At 42.4% G+C, this 18,547-nt stretch overlaps 1 protein-coding gene across 6 annotated transcripts in view; it reads left to right on the top strand.

Moving 5' to 3' along the window:
* map3k7 (mitogen-activated protein kinase kinase kinase 7) overlaps positions 1 to 18,547 on the top strand; it is a 70,191-nt gene that overhangs the window by 14,333 nt on the left and 37,311 nt on the right. For 5 of the 6 annotated variants that reach the window (XM_086019000.1, XM_086019002.1, XM_086018999.1 and 2 more), the window contains exon 6: positions 11,110 to 11,248. In XM_086019000.1, the coding sequence (XP_085875126.1) occupies positions 11,110 to 11,248 (139 nt within the window). Of the gene's footprint in view, positions 1 to 5,586; positions 5,770 to 11,109; positions 11,249 to 18,547 lie in introns of those variants that run through there. The other variant, XM_086019004.1, reaches the window with a different exon arrangement.

Here is an 18,547-nt window from a genome sequence, read left to right as displayed (position 1 = left end):
AAAAGAAAGTGGCCAAAAACTTTGACTTAAGAAAACATGATACACGCTTTTGAGACAAATAACATAAACATCAATCGGACACTTATAATTTATTTTCCCAAGCCACGCAGAGCCGCAACATAAGGATGAAAGAGAGGTGGGTTGCCGACCCCTGTTTTAATCAAACAAATATCCAGTGAGACAACATATAACAGGGCTGCGTGACGTCAAAAATTCGCATCTTAGTATTTTTGCCAGATATCTCTAACAGTACGATAACGATATTGCTATGGGTTCAGTGAAAATGTTCTTTTTGTAAGAAATAACTAAATCAATCCAAAAGGATGTGAAAAGTGTAGATTTTTTTTAGAACTTACTGACAGCCATCAACATTAACAAAGTCAGCAATGAATTAAAAATAAATAAATTCACATTGTACTGCAACTGTTCTGTACCAATTTTATTCTACAACAGAAGGATTTGTGTGCATGTGTGTTAAATTTGCATCATGTGTGTTTTTCTGTACCAATTTGTCCATGCATGACCCTTGTGAGGATAAGAGGTTCAGAAAATGGATTTGTGTGGCTTGAAAAAGAAATAGTTAATCACTCATGCTCACACATGACGTTGGTTTTGTATGCATTGATATTGATGATTGATACTAAACAAGAATGCCGCAGAGCTGAACGCAGGTGGAAAAAAGACAGGCTGCTGGTCTCTTATCAAATCGTAAAGGACTGCTGGCGTCGTTACCAGAGAAAAGTGAAGGGGTCCAAGAGAGACCATCTGTCATGTCTGATTCAGGCAAATCGCCAAAATGCACGTGCCCTATTTAAAACAATCGACTCTGTACTCAAGCCCCGTCAACTGACTTGCATGGACTCGTCCCCTGAAATGTGCGACAAATTCTTGCAGTTTTTCATTGACAAGGTTGTTACAGCCAAGGCTCTTGTTTCGAACGCCACATTTAACCCCTCTGTCCAAATTTCTTGTTCAGCAGTGTTCGATTTGTTTCAGCCAGTTTCTTTGACATTTTGGGAGGAAGTGGTTTGCCATATGAAACCATATGAGGGCTCTCCTTGTGACTCCATTCCTCCACACTTCTTTAAGGAGATTGTCCCGACAATTGGTAAATCGTGTTTGGCCATTATCAACAGCAGCCTGTCTTCTGGTGTGGTCCCCCAACAGTTTAAGCATTCTGTAGTGCAACCCCTGCTGAAAAAAATTGGCCTTGATCAAGCTGTGTTATCAAATTTTAGACCCATTTCCAAGCTGCCTTTTATGTCTTAAAATTCTGGAAAAAATGGTGCACTCACAGCTGAGATCATACTTGGATAAACACAATGTCATGGAAGTTTTCCAGTCAGGCTTCAAGAAGATGCATAGCACAGAGTCAACCCTGCTACGTTTTCAATGACATCCTCCTGGCAAATGACACTGGAGACCACGTATGTCTCGTTTTGTTGGATTTGACTGCAGCTTTTGATACGGTAGACCACAGTATTTTTTTGACTCGCTTGCAACACCAAGTGGGCATTAGTGGATGCGCTCTAGAGTGGTTTAGATCCTATTTAGCTGGCAGGGCCTTTTCTGTTAGCCTAAGTTCCTCTGAGTCCCTCTCTGCCACTCTATCGTATGGTGTTCCACAGGGTTTTATTTTGGGGCCATTGCTGTTCTCATTGTATTTGCCCCGGGTTCCATCCTTAGAAAACACAGCATTTCCTTCCACTGCTATGCGGACGACTGTCAAATCTATATCCCGCTAAGCAAAAAAGAGGCTTCCTCCTTAAGACCACTTTTGTCCTGCTTAGAGGACATCAAAGATTGTCCCTAAATTTCAACGAAAAGAAAACACAAGTTATGGTGTTCGGTCCCAGAATTCCAAAATCCCAAAGCAGAGCCAAACAAAACTTATGAACAAATACGATGCTTTATTAAACCAAGGGAGCATGCAAACGTGAGCAAGGAGGAATAAATTCAAACAAAGAACAATATCAGCGTAAGGCTGACGCGATAACACGAAAATCCAGTGGATGGGCGGAGCACAGTGGAAACTAGACGCCGGAAGAACAAACAACACTAAACGAAAATGTATGTGACAGAAGTGCAGCAAAAGATTAACAAAGGAACTCAGCCCAATTGGGAGAAAGACAGATGAGTGCAATAAACAAGTCAAAAGGAAAGACAGAATCTAAACTAGATTGGTTTGGAAACAAAAGAAAAACAAACCTAATCCAGAATTACCAAAACCGGAATTACTTACGTGTAACAAAGCTAAACGACGTATTGTGTGGCTGTGGAAATGAGCACGCGATCGACAAAGGGGGAACAGACCAACAGCAACAATATTCCTGCGACTAGCTTCCACTTCTCCAGCACCTATATACCCAGCTGATTGTCATGCCAAACAGGTGTGCACTGGAGGCTCCGCCCATCCATCAGACCCAGTTACTGAAAAAAATAACAATCAGCCACAGAACATGACACCAGCGGCTCGTCTCCATCCCACCCTGTTGTCCTGGGCCCCTGGCTTCATATCTAAAGCCAACAGTCTCAAACTTGGGTTTTAAAATGGACATTGATCTTAAATTGGACCAGCAAATCAGTGCTTTTTTAAAGTCGAGCTTCTTTCACCTTCGACAGCTGGATAAGGTAAAGCCCCTCCTTTCCCATCAGCACTTAGAAACAGTCATCCATGCCTTTGTTACATCTCGGCTTGATTACTGCAATGTACTTTATTTCGGTGTCAGCCAGTCCTCCCTCAAACGTCTCCAGTTGGTCAAATATTCTGCTGCCCACCTACTAACTGGAGCTCGGAGGATGGAGCACATAACACCAATTCTGGCCTCCCTTCACTGGCTCCCTCTGCATTTTAGGGTTCAATTTAAGATTCACTTATTTGTCTATGCCATTAAATGGCCTGGCTCCAGCGTACCTCTCTGAGCTCCTCCACTCCTACGCACCTTCCCGCAGCCTCAGGTCTGCGGACCAGGCGCTGCTCGAGGTGCCAAGGAGCCTCAGAGGGGATCGAGCCTTTTCAACTGCTGGTCCTTCCCTCTGGAATGACCTCCCATTGGTTGTTAGGCAAGCCCCCTCTCTGTCCATTTTTAAAACCCGATTGAAGACACATTACTTTTCTCGGCTTTTGATCAGACCTGAAATTTTCAGCTCTTTTCCGGTGTCATTGTATATAGTGTTTTATGTCAATTTATTGGCTTCATTATTTATATTTTATTTATATTTTATATTATTTATGTCTATATTTATTAATACATGTATCACAGCCTTTTATTGTATTTGTTCTATTTATTGTATTGTTTGTAAAGTGCGTTGTTACAGCTCTAGCTGTTATGAAATGCGCTATATAAATTGTATTGTATTGTATTGTATTGATAGATGGCGATGAAATGTGTGGACTCCCAGCTATATGAACTATGCCAGTCTGGATCACATTTTGAGGCTCCTATACAATACATTGTACTGTATAACTTTTTTTTTATCCACATAAAACTAGTAGCAGTTAACGAAGACGTGCTAAAGAAATAGTACGTGTGGGATAATCATGTGGAAAGTGTGGCTATACTGAAAGGTGTGGCTCATTCCCATTCAATTGAATGGACCAGCGGGGCGTGTGCTGCTTGCACATTTTTACAACAAGCTCTGCTATTATATCCACCGGTAATTATGAAATTATAAATAAGATCACGCAATGTTCTAAAACACGATATACAGTATCTGCACCGTATTTTAGTGTTGTCCAAAGTATCGATACTTTGCAAGGTATCGATACTTACATCCCTTATCCGGACCCGATATTAATATGTCATGGTATCGATACTACGGTGCGCGTGCCCGCAGCGTCCACCGCGCGCACACTGGCTGCTAAGATTAGCCGACCACACACGGCGATGTTGACAATTTCATAGCAGCACAGCGGTGATAACCATAAAAGATATCAACTACTTAGGTCGTTAGAACATATTAATTTACAGTGCGAAAAATTATCTTCCTCCTAACAAGTATTTTTTTTTCCATTCCAAGTGCATAAGACTTCTTGAATGTGTAGCTACGAGAGAAGCAAAACAAAACGTTTTCCAGTCAGGCTTCAAGAAGATGCATAGCACACAGTCAGCCCCGCTATGTGTTTTTAATGACGTCCGCCTGACAAATGACACTGGAAACCACGTATGTCTCGTTTTGTTGGATTTGACTGCAGCTTTCGATACGGTAGACCACAGTATTCTTTTGACTCGCTTGCAACACCAAGTGGTCATTAGTGGATGCGCTCTAGCGTGGTTTAGATCCTATTTAGCTGGCAGGACTTTTTCTGTTAGTCTAGGTTCTCTGAGTCCCTCTCTGCCACTCTATCGTATGGTGTTCCACAGGGTTTTATTTTGGGGCCATTGCTGTTCTCATTGTATTTGCTGCCCCTGGGTTCCATTCTTAGAAAACACGGTATTTCCTTCCACTGCTACGCAGACGACTGTCAAATCTATATCCCACTAAGCAAAAAGGGTTTCTCCTTAAGACCACTTTTGTCCTGCCTAGAGGACATCAAAGACTGGATGTCACTGAATTTCCTAAATTTCAACGAAAAGAAAACAGAAGTTATGGTGTTTGGTCCCAGTGGCTCATCTCCATCCCACCCTGTTGTCCTAGGCTCCCTGTCTTCATATCAAAAGCCAACAGTCTTAAACTTGGGTTTTAAAATGGACAGTGATCTTAAATTGGACCAGCAAATCAGCGCTGTTGTAAAGTCGAGCTTCTTTCACCTCTCTCACCTTAGAAAGCTGGCTAAAGCCCCTCCTTTCCCATCTGCATTTAGAAACAGTCATCCATGCCTTTGTCATATCTTGGCTAGATTACTGCAATGCACTTTGTTTTGGAGTCAGCCAGTCCTCCCTCAAACGTCTCCAGTTGGTCCAAAATGCTGCTGCCCGCCTACTAACTGGAGCTAACATAACATAACACCAATCCTGGCCTCCCTTCACTGGCTCCCAGTGCATTTCAGGGTTCAATTTAAGACAATCCTATTTGTCTCTAAATCATTTAATGGCCTCACCCCGGCGTACCTCTCCGAGCTCCTCCGCTTCTACGCACCTTCCCGCAGCCTCAGGTCTGTGGACCGTTCGCTCCTCGAGGTGCTGAGGACCAAGCGGAGCCTCAGAGGGGATTGAGCCTTTTCTGTTGCTGGTCCTTCCCTCTGGAATGACCTCCCATTGGTTGTTAGGCAAGCCCCCTCTCTGTCCATTTTTAAAACCCGGTTGAAGACACATTTCTTTTTCGTCTCTTTTCCGGTGTCAATTGTATATAGTGTTTTATGTTAATTTATCGGCTTTATTTATATTTTTATTTATATTTTATATATTTATTTATATCTATATTTAATAATGCGTTTATCACGGCCTTTTATTGTTTTTTTTTAAATTTATTGTATTGTTTGTAAAGTGCTTTGCTACAGCTCTAGCTGTTATGAAATGCGCTATATAAATAAAATTGTATTGTATTATATATAATTTATCTCCCTTCTATACAAAAAAAGGTGTGGTGCCCAAGAAAAGTGAAATATGTTTACAAGTAGGGCTGCTCGATTAAGCGATTTTGAACCGTAACTGAATTATCTGGATAAAACAATGTTAAAAACGTTCAAATCGGTGCGTTCAAATTTGTTATTTTTGGTGTATCTAAGCCACCGTAGTTTCCTCTGCGTTTCCGCTTCCTTCCACGAGCGCGCAGTCCGAAACACCGACAACATCCATGGCTATACCGGCGATTCTGCTATTTGCTCAGGCAAGTGAGCGTTTCGTTAATAAATTGGGCAAAAATACATCTGTAGAGTAGTGTGTGCCCCGCATGTACAATACAACCCGTGAGCAAGTAACTCAACGTCTGAAAGTCGTCCCTATTTTTTCTCCTCTACAACGGACCTCTGGTCCATTCGGACTATGCATCCGTACTTAAGCTTGACAGTGCATTGTATTATTGAGTGACAGTTTTGCACTAATCATTGAGTGACAGTTTTGCACTAATCATTGATTTATGTTAAGACCAGGGAGAAAGGTTAAAGGCTAGTCACTAGCTGGTTGACAAGATGACTTGGTGACAGACTGTTTAGTTTACAGACTTGACTGTCTACCTTCTCTCATGTTGATGTTTTTGTTTCAGATGGTATATGTACTTTCTTCTTTCATTATTGGTTTGATTAAGAACAGATCTGAAATCTATTGTGTAAGTAAAATACTGTTGACCCCAATGGATTGTTCTGTGTGTATTAAATTGACTGGCATTTTGAGTTCAAAGAAAGAAAAATTAAGTTTAAGTAAAAGGCATTAAAAATACTTCATTTTTCATTGTTTTTTTATTTTACAAAGAAATCGTAATCTTAAAATCTGGTTTGTGAGAAGATAATCAGGATTTTCATATTAGGCAAAATCGAACAGCCCTATTTACAATTATTTCTTTTAGTATTTATAGGAGGTTTCATAGTATTAGTGCAACTCAGCATAGTGTATAGTTTTCGGTTCTATTTTAAAATGCACTAAATATTTACGGCTGAAAAAATTAAGGCCACTGTAGGGGTGGGCGATATGACGATATTAAATCGTTAAAGGGTTTAATGTGTTGATGATCTCATAAAGCCGAAAGATTGTTTGATCATCTACAGTGCACATTCTATACAGTTTAGCTGTATGGCGGGTCAAAGCCGCTGATGCATACCAGACCAACCAATCACAGCACGCACAGTGCACCGTACGTGACACTCCCCGCCTCCCTGTTTGTTTGTATAGCGGGAAGCTTTAGCGGAAAGTCACCACGAAGCAGAGTTGGTCTTGAAAAGAAACTCCACATCCACAGTGTTGATTTGGTTTGGCTTTTCCTCAGAGGAGAAAGCGCAAACCAGTTATTTGCAAAGTTTGCAGAGACTCTGTTCGGACGTCAGATGGCAACATGACAAACCTGTTTAATCACTTGCGGAGACGGAGACAGCACCCAATAAACTACGACGACAGCCAAAGCAAACAGAGATCAGACACATGGTAGCCAGAGGCAGCCGCTAGCTCCAAGCTAACACAACCCACGGAAACACAGTCATTTAACAAGGGCACTCCATATGAAAAAACAAGCAAGTAGTGTAAAGAAGTAACTGAGGCAGTGACTTATTACCTTGCTGAAGACATGATTCCCATTAAAACAGTGGAAAATGAGGGGTTTAGAAGACTCTTCAAAGTACTAGACCCGCGTTACGAGCTGTGTTATGTTTATGTTACCTTTTATGTTTACATTCACTGCACATTTTGATAAAAATTGGCACCATTCAAATTAAAACCTGTTCAGAAAGCTTAAAATGTCATTTTTTTCTTTGAGTTTTATATACATTTAAAATATATTTTATATGTTTAACATGAGGAAAATGTGCAAATGAGTCTAAAAAAAAACGAAAAGAAGAACCATGATAAAATCATGATCGTGATTTTATTTAAAAAAAAAATCATGATATGATATTTTTGCCATATTGCCCACCACCAGGACACTGTGTCGCCTTTAATTTCAATTACTCCATCATTGATAAACATGTCAGGAATGCTGGTGCAAGCTACAAAGTTTAATACAAGTTGAATGTCCTATCATTTAAATTGTCTGTATTGTTAATTTGTACATACCTTAAAGAATTCAAGCTGTAAGATACCAATGGTCATTTAAGAGCACCTGCTTGCTAGACCGTTTATGCCGTGATATTCATATGAGACCATAAGTTGACTAATCGTGACTACTGTTGGAGATTAGTCGACAAGCAAAATAATAGTTTATGGCAGCCCTGCAGGAGAGCACTCACAGCGACAGCGTGTGCTCTCCAGCAGAGGCGCAACTACCGACTTTTTGAGGGGTTTGCAGACACATAACAGACGTGCTTAAGGTGGCATGCACTGGAGCACCTCTTTGTGTGTGTCGATAGAGGGGGTGAGATGAGTTGAGGTGACGGTCATGGGAGCAGAAGGTAGGGCTGGGCTTGTCATTCGATATCAATATGTATCGCGATTGACACGTGATCAATATCAATAGAAAATGCCATTGATAAAACTTTCGATTGGAAAAAATCACACTCAAGTAAAATATGAATGGACTGTGGCAATAATGAGTACGCTAAAAAGATAAAGTAGTAATAAGACGCTAAGTTGGTCAATGATAATGTATGCACTGCAAGAGTATCAGTTCACTTACATTGTATGAACATTAAATGAGCGCTAATGTACGTTTAGCAACAATACTGCTTTGGGGCAACCACATGCAAATATTTACAATACACTGGTCGAGGAGAAACTGCACATTACGCTACATAACGATGTAAACAAAGTTAATTAATTTATGTATTTTTTCAAACAAAATCAATGATTATCAATATTGGCTGATATCAAATACTTAGATTGTGACAGTTTTTCATACATATTGCCCTGCCCTCTAAGCACATTATGTTTGAAATGGAGTTTACTTTATACTTTTTACTTTATATTCACCAGTTTATTTCACTCTTTCATAGTTACATTGACCTCTTATTAAAGGTTAAGTATTATGTTTATATATAAAATTAATTTTTTTCTGGTCATTATTTTCAATAGTTAAAAAAAAGAAAAAAATTTCAATATATCGATACTAACCAATATGAAACACTTATATATATAATTTTCAGTCATATCGCCAAGCCCTAGCAGAAGGTCGCCTAATCAGTGACGTGCTTCTATTATTGATCGCATCATTACACGTGAACAAGCAGCTGTTGAATACATAAAATACCTACTCAGAATAATTTTCCTCCCATCGCTTTGGCGCCCCTTCTGGCGCAGCGCACCTATGCGGCACATATGACGCATAGGAAGTATGCATTTTTGCACCACTGCTGTCAAACAGTGTCTGTTTTTATCACCCTCCCTTCCACACTCGTTTCCACCACAATATGATTGTCATTGGTGTGCTTTAGCTGTCGATCAAACGCAAACTTAAAAGTAGTTGGTTGGACTGACATGCAATACAAGCGTGGCAAGGTCGCGTGACTGATATTGTCCTAATTTCAATCTTGAATGTTCATATCTTGATGGCTATGCGATAGCAATACATCACCCAGACCTAATGTTTTTTTGTTGTTGTTTTTTTAAAACCGGCATCCACAGACTTCCATGATATCAACATAATTCTTCTTAAAGCGGAAGTCAACCCCCTTTTTTTTTTTCAAGAATATGTTCATATTGCATTTGTGCAGTATGAGGTTAGCAGCAAAATCTACCCATTTTTAGCCATTTCAGGGGGCGACCACTGACGACACTATTGATAAAGGAAGAGTGATATGCCTTCTTTGTAAGAAGGACTTTGCTTACCATAAGAAGCAGTTCAAGCATACCTAGGGTTGGCAACCGTCCCTTGAAAAACGGAATCGTCCTGTAATTGGAAGTATAACTATACGACCCGTATTGAATTGTACAGGGACACACTTTGTCCCATAATATCGTGAGAGTAAAAAAAAAAAAAGTCTGTAAAATGTCGATGGAATTAATGAACAACAGTTCCCTTTATAATGACAATGTACGGTAACAGTCCTAGGACCTCCCCTGCCAGGGTTTTTCCTGGCTCAGATTGAGGCAGAGGTGGTACCACGTGCATGCATTCTGTAAATTCAACTTGCTCGCTTTCTTTTACAAGATACTTTAAGTTAAGACTTCCAATAATAATGACTATCATCGTGTTAAATCATTCATCTATTAACACTAGAGTCATATTTTTTAAAGGGTTACTGTAAAGAGCCACATTATACATATGGGTGCACATAAAATAAATCATCATATGCGCTTACAAGATATGCTATCTTTGCTTTGTATTTGTGCTGGTGAAGCTGTTTTGTTTTTGTTGTTTTTTTTTTTAGTGGGTTTGGCATTACATTCAACAAAAACTGTTAAAACGTCCTCTGTTGAACTTCATATTTTATTCTGCTCTGATTTATTTATTTATTTTTTTACCCTCCCATTCTGAAAGTGAGCTTGGTAGACAACACGTCCCTCCATCTCATTTGTGTCTCATATCGTGCTTGACAACGAAGCTAATGTTAGTGCATTGATGCTAATATTATGTCAACATTGAGCTAGCGGGTTGATTTAATCACAGATATGGGCTCTCCAGCAGGTTTCACTGTGGGAATTGCTCCGGATTTGAGTTTTATCCTTCCTGCCAAACCATTTGGGACTGGCCAAAGCCATCCAGGCAGTCATCAGAGAAGTAGCGATCAAAAACATACAGCTACTGGATGGTCTGTTGTATGTTCCCGAAAATAAATTCTAACCACTTATGACGAATACTTTCATCTTTAGGAAGACTGAACAAGCTTCTAACCTTTTCATAGCCAAATACACATTTTCACCTCTTGCACATTTTATAAACTAAAACGTTGCACCTCACAAAAATCGCTCCCCAACCTGGTGCAAAAAATTAAAGCGTTTGACCGACCACTGCTGGCTTCTGAAGAAAGTGGGCATGTGTTTAGTCTATGGGGGTGGCTCCTCACTTTGTCACATCACAACATGAGGACCCAGTCGTTTTCTTATATCACGCGGGGCTGGTGCTGAGAGAGGAGGAATGAGCAAGAATGCTCAATTAGGTGAACGGAGGAAAACACTACTTTGGGGGTGTTTTTGGTGAGGAACATGCATTTTAACATGGCTCAAAGCTCACAAAGGTTGATTTGGCATGATATGGATGCTTCAACATTTTGAAATAATCACTTCAACTATGCTAGGAAATCACAATGTGACTGGTGAGCTATATTTAGAACAGGCTTGCACTCTGTATGTGGTTCTTGGGGGCTACATGATCTGGCCACATGTTGGTCACCCCTGCTTTAATATATTCTCAAAAGTATGTGACAGTTATCTATTTTTTTAAGTTGTCTTCATGCTACCATTGACAGGAGCAGCATGAAGAAGGAAAGCTTAAAAGTTATTGTTGTCAACTCCTTTTGTGGTGTGTCCTCAAGTATATCCACTCGATGTATATAAAACGTGTTTTGTCAGACCTGTGCATGTGTATTATTCCTCTGGAAGTTTTTATGCTGTCATTGTCAGGGTCGTGACTACACTTTCTTGTTTGTAGTGCTGCATGGTGCTGAACCGCTCCCCTCTTACTCTGCTTCCCATGCCATGAGCTGGTGTTTACAGTGTTCCCAGGGTGTGGCCTACCTCCATGGCATGAAACCAAAGGCTCTGATCCACAGGGACCTCAAGCCACCCAAGTATGCCCCTCGTCACCTCACATTGTATTGTCTCCTGTTTTATTGTACCTTATACCAGTGGTTCTCAACTGATCTCACCGCGGGACCCACATTTTTATTTTCACATGGCCAGCAAGTCATAATCAAAAAGCAAATTAGTTAAAGAAAACAAAACAAATCTTTTCAGATATACAATAAAAAAAATTTTTTTTAAATCGTCCGCCACTATTCGCGGAGGATAGGTACCAGCCTGGCCTGCGAAAATCAAACATCCGCATATGATTGCCGGCATTTGAAATACTTTGGAAAAAATGTATATAGTTATTGTAAAAATACAAAAAATTCTTCAAAAAACGCTGATTAGCATTCAGTATACTTTTTCCATAAAAAATGGAGGGAAAGAAAACCACCACAAAAAGCCCCCAAATCTTACAAAAAGTATATATTTTTTTAAATTGGCGAATATGCAAAACTGCGGGTGCAAAACCACAAGTATGCGGGGATAGACTGTACATTTGCAAGCATTTCAGAACAGGTTATTAAGAAACCGAACCATGTTCAAAATTGTGTACAAATATATCAAGCCACAAAGTAAGCATTATCTTTGCATTGAGCACAAACTGATGAGAAACATAAATACATTTATAAGTGTATAAACTGGAAACAAAGACCCACACTTGATCAAATATCACACTTGTTTCTGTGCTTTTTACCCTAGGTAGCTCAAATCCATTTTAAATACCCCAAGGTGACATTAACACTTGACCAACTTCACCATATCACATATTTGGAAAATGTCATTGGCAAAACAGTAGAGAGACCACCTTGGAATTCACAGAACAAAACCTGGGATTTTCTTAATCCAAAGAAAAACATGTCATTTGGTCTATCCGAGAGACCAGGCACAATTCTGAAATTTGTACAAAAAAAACATTCATTAATAAAATCACACAACAGAAGGTTTGAAAGGGAAGTCAACCCCAAAAAATCATATGTTTTATGCGCCTTCACTAGTCCAAACATGGCTTTCTGATTAACTCATTCACAGCCAGACATTTCCAGACCCTCTTTTACCTAACTTTTGAAAACATTTGAAAAAAATATAAATAAATTCCTGGGATTGAATGGCTGGACTGTGAAAAGACAAATAAATTCGTCAATGGCAGTGAATGAGTTAATGTTGCGTTTGTGAAATATGATTTAAAGCGGAAGCCAACCCAAATGTGTTCCCAGCAGGCCCACTAGTTGAAACACGGCATTGTGATTAATTTTGTGTTTGTGGAATGTCAACTGAAAATGACATCACAACTGCTGACAATGACCAATCACGGCTGACCTGTTTTCTGAATCTGACTGGTCGTTGTGAGCAGTTGTGATGTCATTTTCAGTCAACAGAAGACAAAATGGCCGCCCCCAGAGATGGCTAAAAACGAGTGGATTAATACTTATTCCATAAACGCAATATTTAGCAGAGTGCCTTGTCTCAACTAGTGGGCTTGCATAGAACATATTCTTGAAAAAAAAAAAACGTTTGCGATGACGTCCACTTTAAGTAGCAAAATCCATCCGTTTGTAGCCATCTCACGGCAGCCATTTTGTCACTTCTGTCGACTGAAAATCACGGCGTACATGTTTTTCTTTTTTCTGTTGGTGGTATTTGTTGCCAAGGGTGCATCAACAATTTATTTTGAGCAAAGGCTGTGAATACGTATGTGACATTTCTAAAATGTATTCTAATACTTTTCAAAAAAACAGCAACACTTTTTTTCATGTTGTCATTATGAGTGTTATGTGTCGGCAGTTACAGAATGTGGAAAAAGTCAAGTCAAATTTATTTATATAGCCCTTAATCACAGGAAAGTTTCAAATGACAGATGGGGTAATCCCCCTTCCAGGATGATCAGGCTGCAATGGATGCCGAGTGGGCAACATTGAACACACATTATAATACAATACAGTGTTTGTTAAAGTGATGTGAAAGTTAATCAAATGAAGTGCTGCAGGAAGATGACATCGATGAAGTGAGCAGGGGCCCAATGGTCGTCAATGTAGAAATCTCCATAGCAGCGCCTCCGAGGATGTGGTCAGCCTCCAATCTTATAGCAGTCAGTTGCTGTTGGATCGAAACAGCAACCTCCAATTCAGTCGTCATCACCTAGTTCCCAAGCCTGGGAAAAAGGGGCAGAAAAAGAATAGAAGCGGCAGTAAAGAGGCCAAAACAAACAGTTCAACTAAATGCAGAATCGTACAAATAAGTCTGAAGTCGTGTTTTAAACATTTCTACTTTTGGCTCTCTGGATCACTAAAAGTCCGGCATTTTGTGACCGAAGGTTTCGGATCGGAACATACGGTATCACTAAGTCGACAAGATAGGAAGGTGCTAAGCCGTGCAGTATTTTGTAGGTAAGTAGCAAAACCTTGAAATCGCGTCTCAAGCGGACTGGGAGCCAATGCAAATTGGCTAATATTAGAGTAATATTATCGAACTTTCTCGTCCTTGTCAAGAGTCTTGCTGCGGCATTTTGGACCAACTGCTGACTTTTAATACTAGACATGGGAAGACCAGAGAGCAAAAGATAAGATAAGATAAGAATGACTTTATTGATCCCACAGTTGGGGAAATTTTCATTGTTACAGCAGCAAAGATATAGGTCACACAGGGGCGGCAGCATAATGTTGCCATTAATGTATAACATTGACGGCAAACATTTAGGATCAAACCTATGTAAATATACACAGTAACATGTGTATATACACATGTGTATACACACCAACCTACATCTACATAAAAAATATGAGGAACACTCATTTCGGCCTGTACATGGTACAGAGGAAAAAATACTCTAAGTAAGTGACAGTGCTGCATTGCTGTAGTGAAATGTAAGGAACAGCATTGGATAGAAATAAAACTAGACTAACAGTAGTGGGGAATGTTGAGTATTGCACGGTATTACAGTAGTGGGGAATATTGGGTATTGCACGATATGAGCTCAGGTGCAGGACTGCACAATTGCACTAATGTCCGCCAGTTTGTAGAGACTACACAATGTTCTTGTTAAAGAGTCTGACAGCAGCAGGCAAAAAGGAACGGCGGAATCTCTCCTTTGCACAGCGAGGGTGTGACAGTCTGTCACTGAAGGTGCTGTTAGGGTGCCCTGGAGGGGGTGGTCCGGGTTGCCCAGCATTGATGACAGCTTGGCCAACATCCTCCTGTCCCCCACCAAGTCCGCAGAGTCCAGGGAGCAGCCCAGGACAGAGCCGGCCCTCCTGACCAGTTTGTCCAGCCGCTTCTTGTCCCGGGCCGAGACGCCGCCTGCCCAGGTGACGACTCCCTGGAAGATGACCGATGCAACCACCGAGTCATAAAAGTTCCTGAGGAGTGTCCCCTGAACCCCAAAAGACCTCAGTCTCCTGAGTAGGAAGAGTCTGCTCTGACTCTTCCTGTAGAGGGCGTCTGTGTTGTCGCACCAGTCCAGTTTATTGTTCAGGTGAACACCCAGGTACTTGTAAGTTGAGACTCTCTCAACATCTGTTCCCCGGATATTCACTGGTGCAGGTGAAGAGTGCTGGCGCCTACCGAAATCCACCACCATTTCTTTGGATTCCCCCGCATTGATCAGGAGGCGGTTCTGCTGGCACCAGTCCACAAAACCCTGAGTAAGTTCTCTGTACTCCCGATCATCTCCGCCTGTGATGAGGCCGACAATCGCAGAGTCGTCAGAGAACTTCTGCAGGTGACAGGTAGGGGTGTTGTAGTTGAAGTCCGAGGTGTAGAGGGTGAACAGGAAGGAAGCCAAGACAGTTCACTGTGGGGCCCCCGTGCTGCAGAGGAGCACGTCAGACGCCCAGTCCTGTGTCCTCACATACTGTGGCCGGTTTGTGAGGTAGTCCTGGATCCATGTGGTGAGGTGGTGGGCCACCCCCGCCCGCTCCAGCTTGTCTCCCAGTAGGGTGGGCTGGATGGTGTTGAAAGCACTGGAGAAATCAAAGAACATGATCCTCACAGTGCTCCCCGCCTTCTCCAGGTGGGAGAGTGAAGTGTGGAGGAGGTAGATGATGGCATCATCCACACTGATGCCAGGCTGATATGCGAACTGGAGTGGGTCTATTGAGGAGCTCACCAGGGGGCGCAGGTGGACAAGGACCAGTCTCTCCAGGGTCTTCATCAGGTGAGACGTCAGCGCCACTGGTCTGAAGCTGTTGAGCTCCTTCGGGTAGGGGGTCTTTGGCACCGGGACCAGGCAGGAGGTTTTCCATAGCTGGGGGACCCTGCCCAGCTTCAGGCTCATTTTGAACATGTGCTGGACAATTCCACACAGCTGGTCTGCGCAGGATTTGAGGAGCTGGGGGCTGATGCCATCTGGACCCGCTGCCTTCCTCGCCTTCATCTTCTTCAGCTGGTTCCTCACCTGAGATGTTGTGAAGGCCAAGGCTGGGCAGGAGGGAGTGGTGGCTATCTGGTGAAGCTGGGAGCTGGAGGCTGTGGAGAAAAGGGGGGAGGGGGAGTGACACGCCCAGCAGGAGGAGTAGGTGGAGGCTGCAGCAGGAGAGACTGAGTGGAGGCAGGCATCTGATCGAACCTATTGAAAAAGAGATTCAGCTCATTTGCCCACTGCAGATCCCCCCCAGTCCGGGTCTTGGGTTGTCCGTGGCCTGAGATTGTCTTCAGGCCCCTCCAGACTCCCCTGGCGTTATTCTGCAGCAGCTGCCTCTCATCCTCTTCCTGTAGGACCTTTTCCCCTCTCTGATCCTCCTCCTCAGCTGGCGCTGCACAGTCCTCCGCTCCTCTATGTTGCCTGACGCAAAAGCCTTCCTCTTCTCCTTCAGGAGAGCTTTTATGTCTGGTGTGATCCAGGGTTTGTTGTTGGAGAAACACCTTACTGTCCTGGTGGGTATGGTGTTCTCCATGCAGAAATTTATATAGTCTGTAACAGTGTCCGTTAGACTACTAATGTCTTCCCCGTGAGCATCGCTGAATACTTCCCACACAGTTGTGCTGAAGCAGTCCTTTAAGGCCTCCTCAGCCTCTCCAGACCATCTCTGAACCGTGCGGGTCACAGCTGGCTGCCTGCGGACCAGAGGTTTGTACACAGACTGGAGAGCCACCAGGTTGTGATCAGCTTTGCCCAGTGGGGGGAGGGGCAGTGATGTGTATGCCTCCTTGGTGTTGGCATAGAAAAGATCCAGTGTTTTATTGTCTCTGGTGTGGCAGGTGACATACTGTGTGAATGAAGGCAGAGAGGAGGAAGGGGAGGCATGATTGAAGTCACCAGAGATGAGTACCAGGGCATTTGGGTGCTGTGTTTGTAGCCTGCTCACTGCTGCAGTCAAGACATCACAGGCTGTGTCGCTGCTGGCAGCTGGTGGGACGTAGACGGTCACCGCGATCACATGACTAAACTCTCGCGGGATGTAGAATGGCCTCATGCCAACAGCTAGCAGCTCAATATCCCTGTTGCAAAGCTGCTCCTTAATCGTGATGTGCCCAGGATTACACCATCTATCGTTCACAAACACAGCCAGCCCTCCTCCTTTCCTCTTTCCACTCTCCAGCGTCCTGTCCGCGCGTATGATTTGGAAGCCGTCCAATTCTACGACCGCGTTCGGCGTTAGCGCTGTTAGCCTTGACTCCGTGACTAGCATCAGGCTAGCCTCCCGGAAGTCCCTCTCGTGCCGCGTAAGCGCCGCTAGCTCGTCCATCTTGTTGGGGAGCGATCTAACATTCCCCATGATAACAGACGGGAGGACGGGATGGTATCGTCTCCTCCTTTCCCGGCGTTTAACCCCCGCACGAGATCCCCATCTCTTCCTCCTCAGCTCACGGGGGATATCGGGTCTCGCCCCGGGAGCCGGCGCATGGTTAGCACGGAGTGCTAACAGCTGATTCCGGCTGTAAACAATGGGGGCTCGGCTCCGAGCCAAGTCGCCGGACACGATCGCGCAAAAAATAGCCATCAGTAGCAGCAAGAATACCGCAGTTTGGGTGTCCATTGCTACGCAAGTTACGACTATCAACTATATGAAAAAGGTATGAGGTAGAGTAATATTAAAGAACAAAAACACACGAAAAGGCTCACCGATTAGCCGGAGCTACTGTAGCGGGCTGCCACTCGCGCGGCGCAGGAAACGGAAAGTCCCAAACGTTACAATAATTGAGGCGAGACGTAACAAACTCGTGGATTCAAATTTCTGCATCACTATTCAACAGAAACTTTCTTTTATTTATTTTTTACGTTTAGTAATTCGGAAAAACACAAATACAACAGCCAAAGGGTGACAAAAATAGCGGGAAAGAAATATATCTAAACTAAAAACAAGAGCCTGATGTCATCAGCAGGCGCCCTCGAGCCGATGGACAAACCCCCCAAGTTTGGGGGGTTTGTCCAAGTGTTTTTCACAGGACAGCGACAATATGATTACATATAAATTTAATTCTTAGTGATAATGTACTTATAGCCTTACATTTTTCTGTATACAGAAGGAACATGTATACTTTAAGCTTCCATATAAGTTTATCTTAGACTTTGGTGTATACTTTTCAGTACAAGCCAAGTATACTTAAGCATACTTCTGTGAAGTTTAGAAAATGAAGTATTTAAAAAGTACACTTCAAGTATACTGCCTCCATTTTAGTATAAAAAAAGGTTACTTATAGTATACTTAGATAAACTACTTTTTGCTAAGGGTAACAATGAAAACTAATGTGCTATTTACGTATATCACCACCAAGCGAAAGCATGTAGATCCTAAACAATCGGGGTCCTAGTACTAGTCCCTGCGGGACTCCAGATGTAACTTTACTAAACTCAGAAGTCGCATTGCCATGACTTACATGGTGCGTCCTTCCTGAGAAGTAAGCGTTAAACCAAGAAAGTGCTGAGCCTGAGATAGCAACACATCCTTCAAGGCGTTCTATTAGTATGTTATGATCGACGGTGTCAAAAGCAGCACAAAGGTCAAGTAAGAGTAGTATTAATGAGGTGTCGGAGTCCATAGCTAAGAGAAGATCATTAATCACGTTAGCAAGAGCCGTCTCAGTAGAGTGATGGGCTTTAAATCCTGACTGAAGAATTTCAAATCGATTATTAGCGGCCATATAGTCACTAAGCTGTTGCGCTACAACTTTTTCGAGAATTTTCGCAATAAACGGGAGATTTGAAACCGGCCTATAATTACTGAGGTTCTCTGGATCAAGGTTTGGCCGCTTAAGCTGAGGTCGAATAACAGCGGTTTTAAAGGCTGCTGGTACAGTGCCCGAGGTGTGTGATAAGTTAATGATATTTAAGACAGAGAGTCCTAGGGTTGTAGACAATTCTTTGA

This window comes from Filicampus tigris, chromosome 20, assembly GCF_054856515.1.
Source record: "Filicampus tigris isolate MCC_2025a chromosome 20, RoL_Ftig_1.0, whole genome shotgun sequence".
NCBI lineage: Eukaryota > Metazoa > Chordata > Actinopteri > Syngnathiformes > Syngnathidae > Filicampus > Filicampus tigris.
This window is presented reverse-complemented; position numbering and strand designations above follow the sequence as displayed.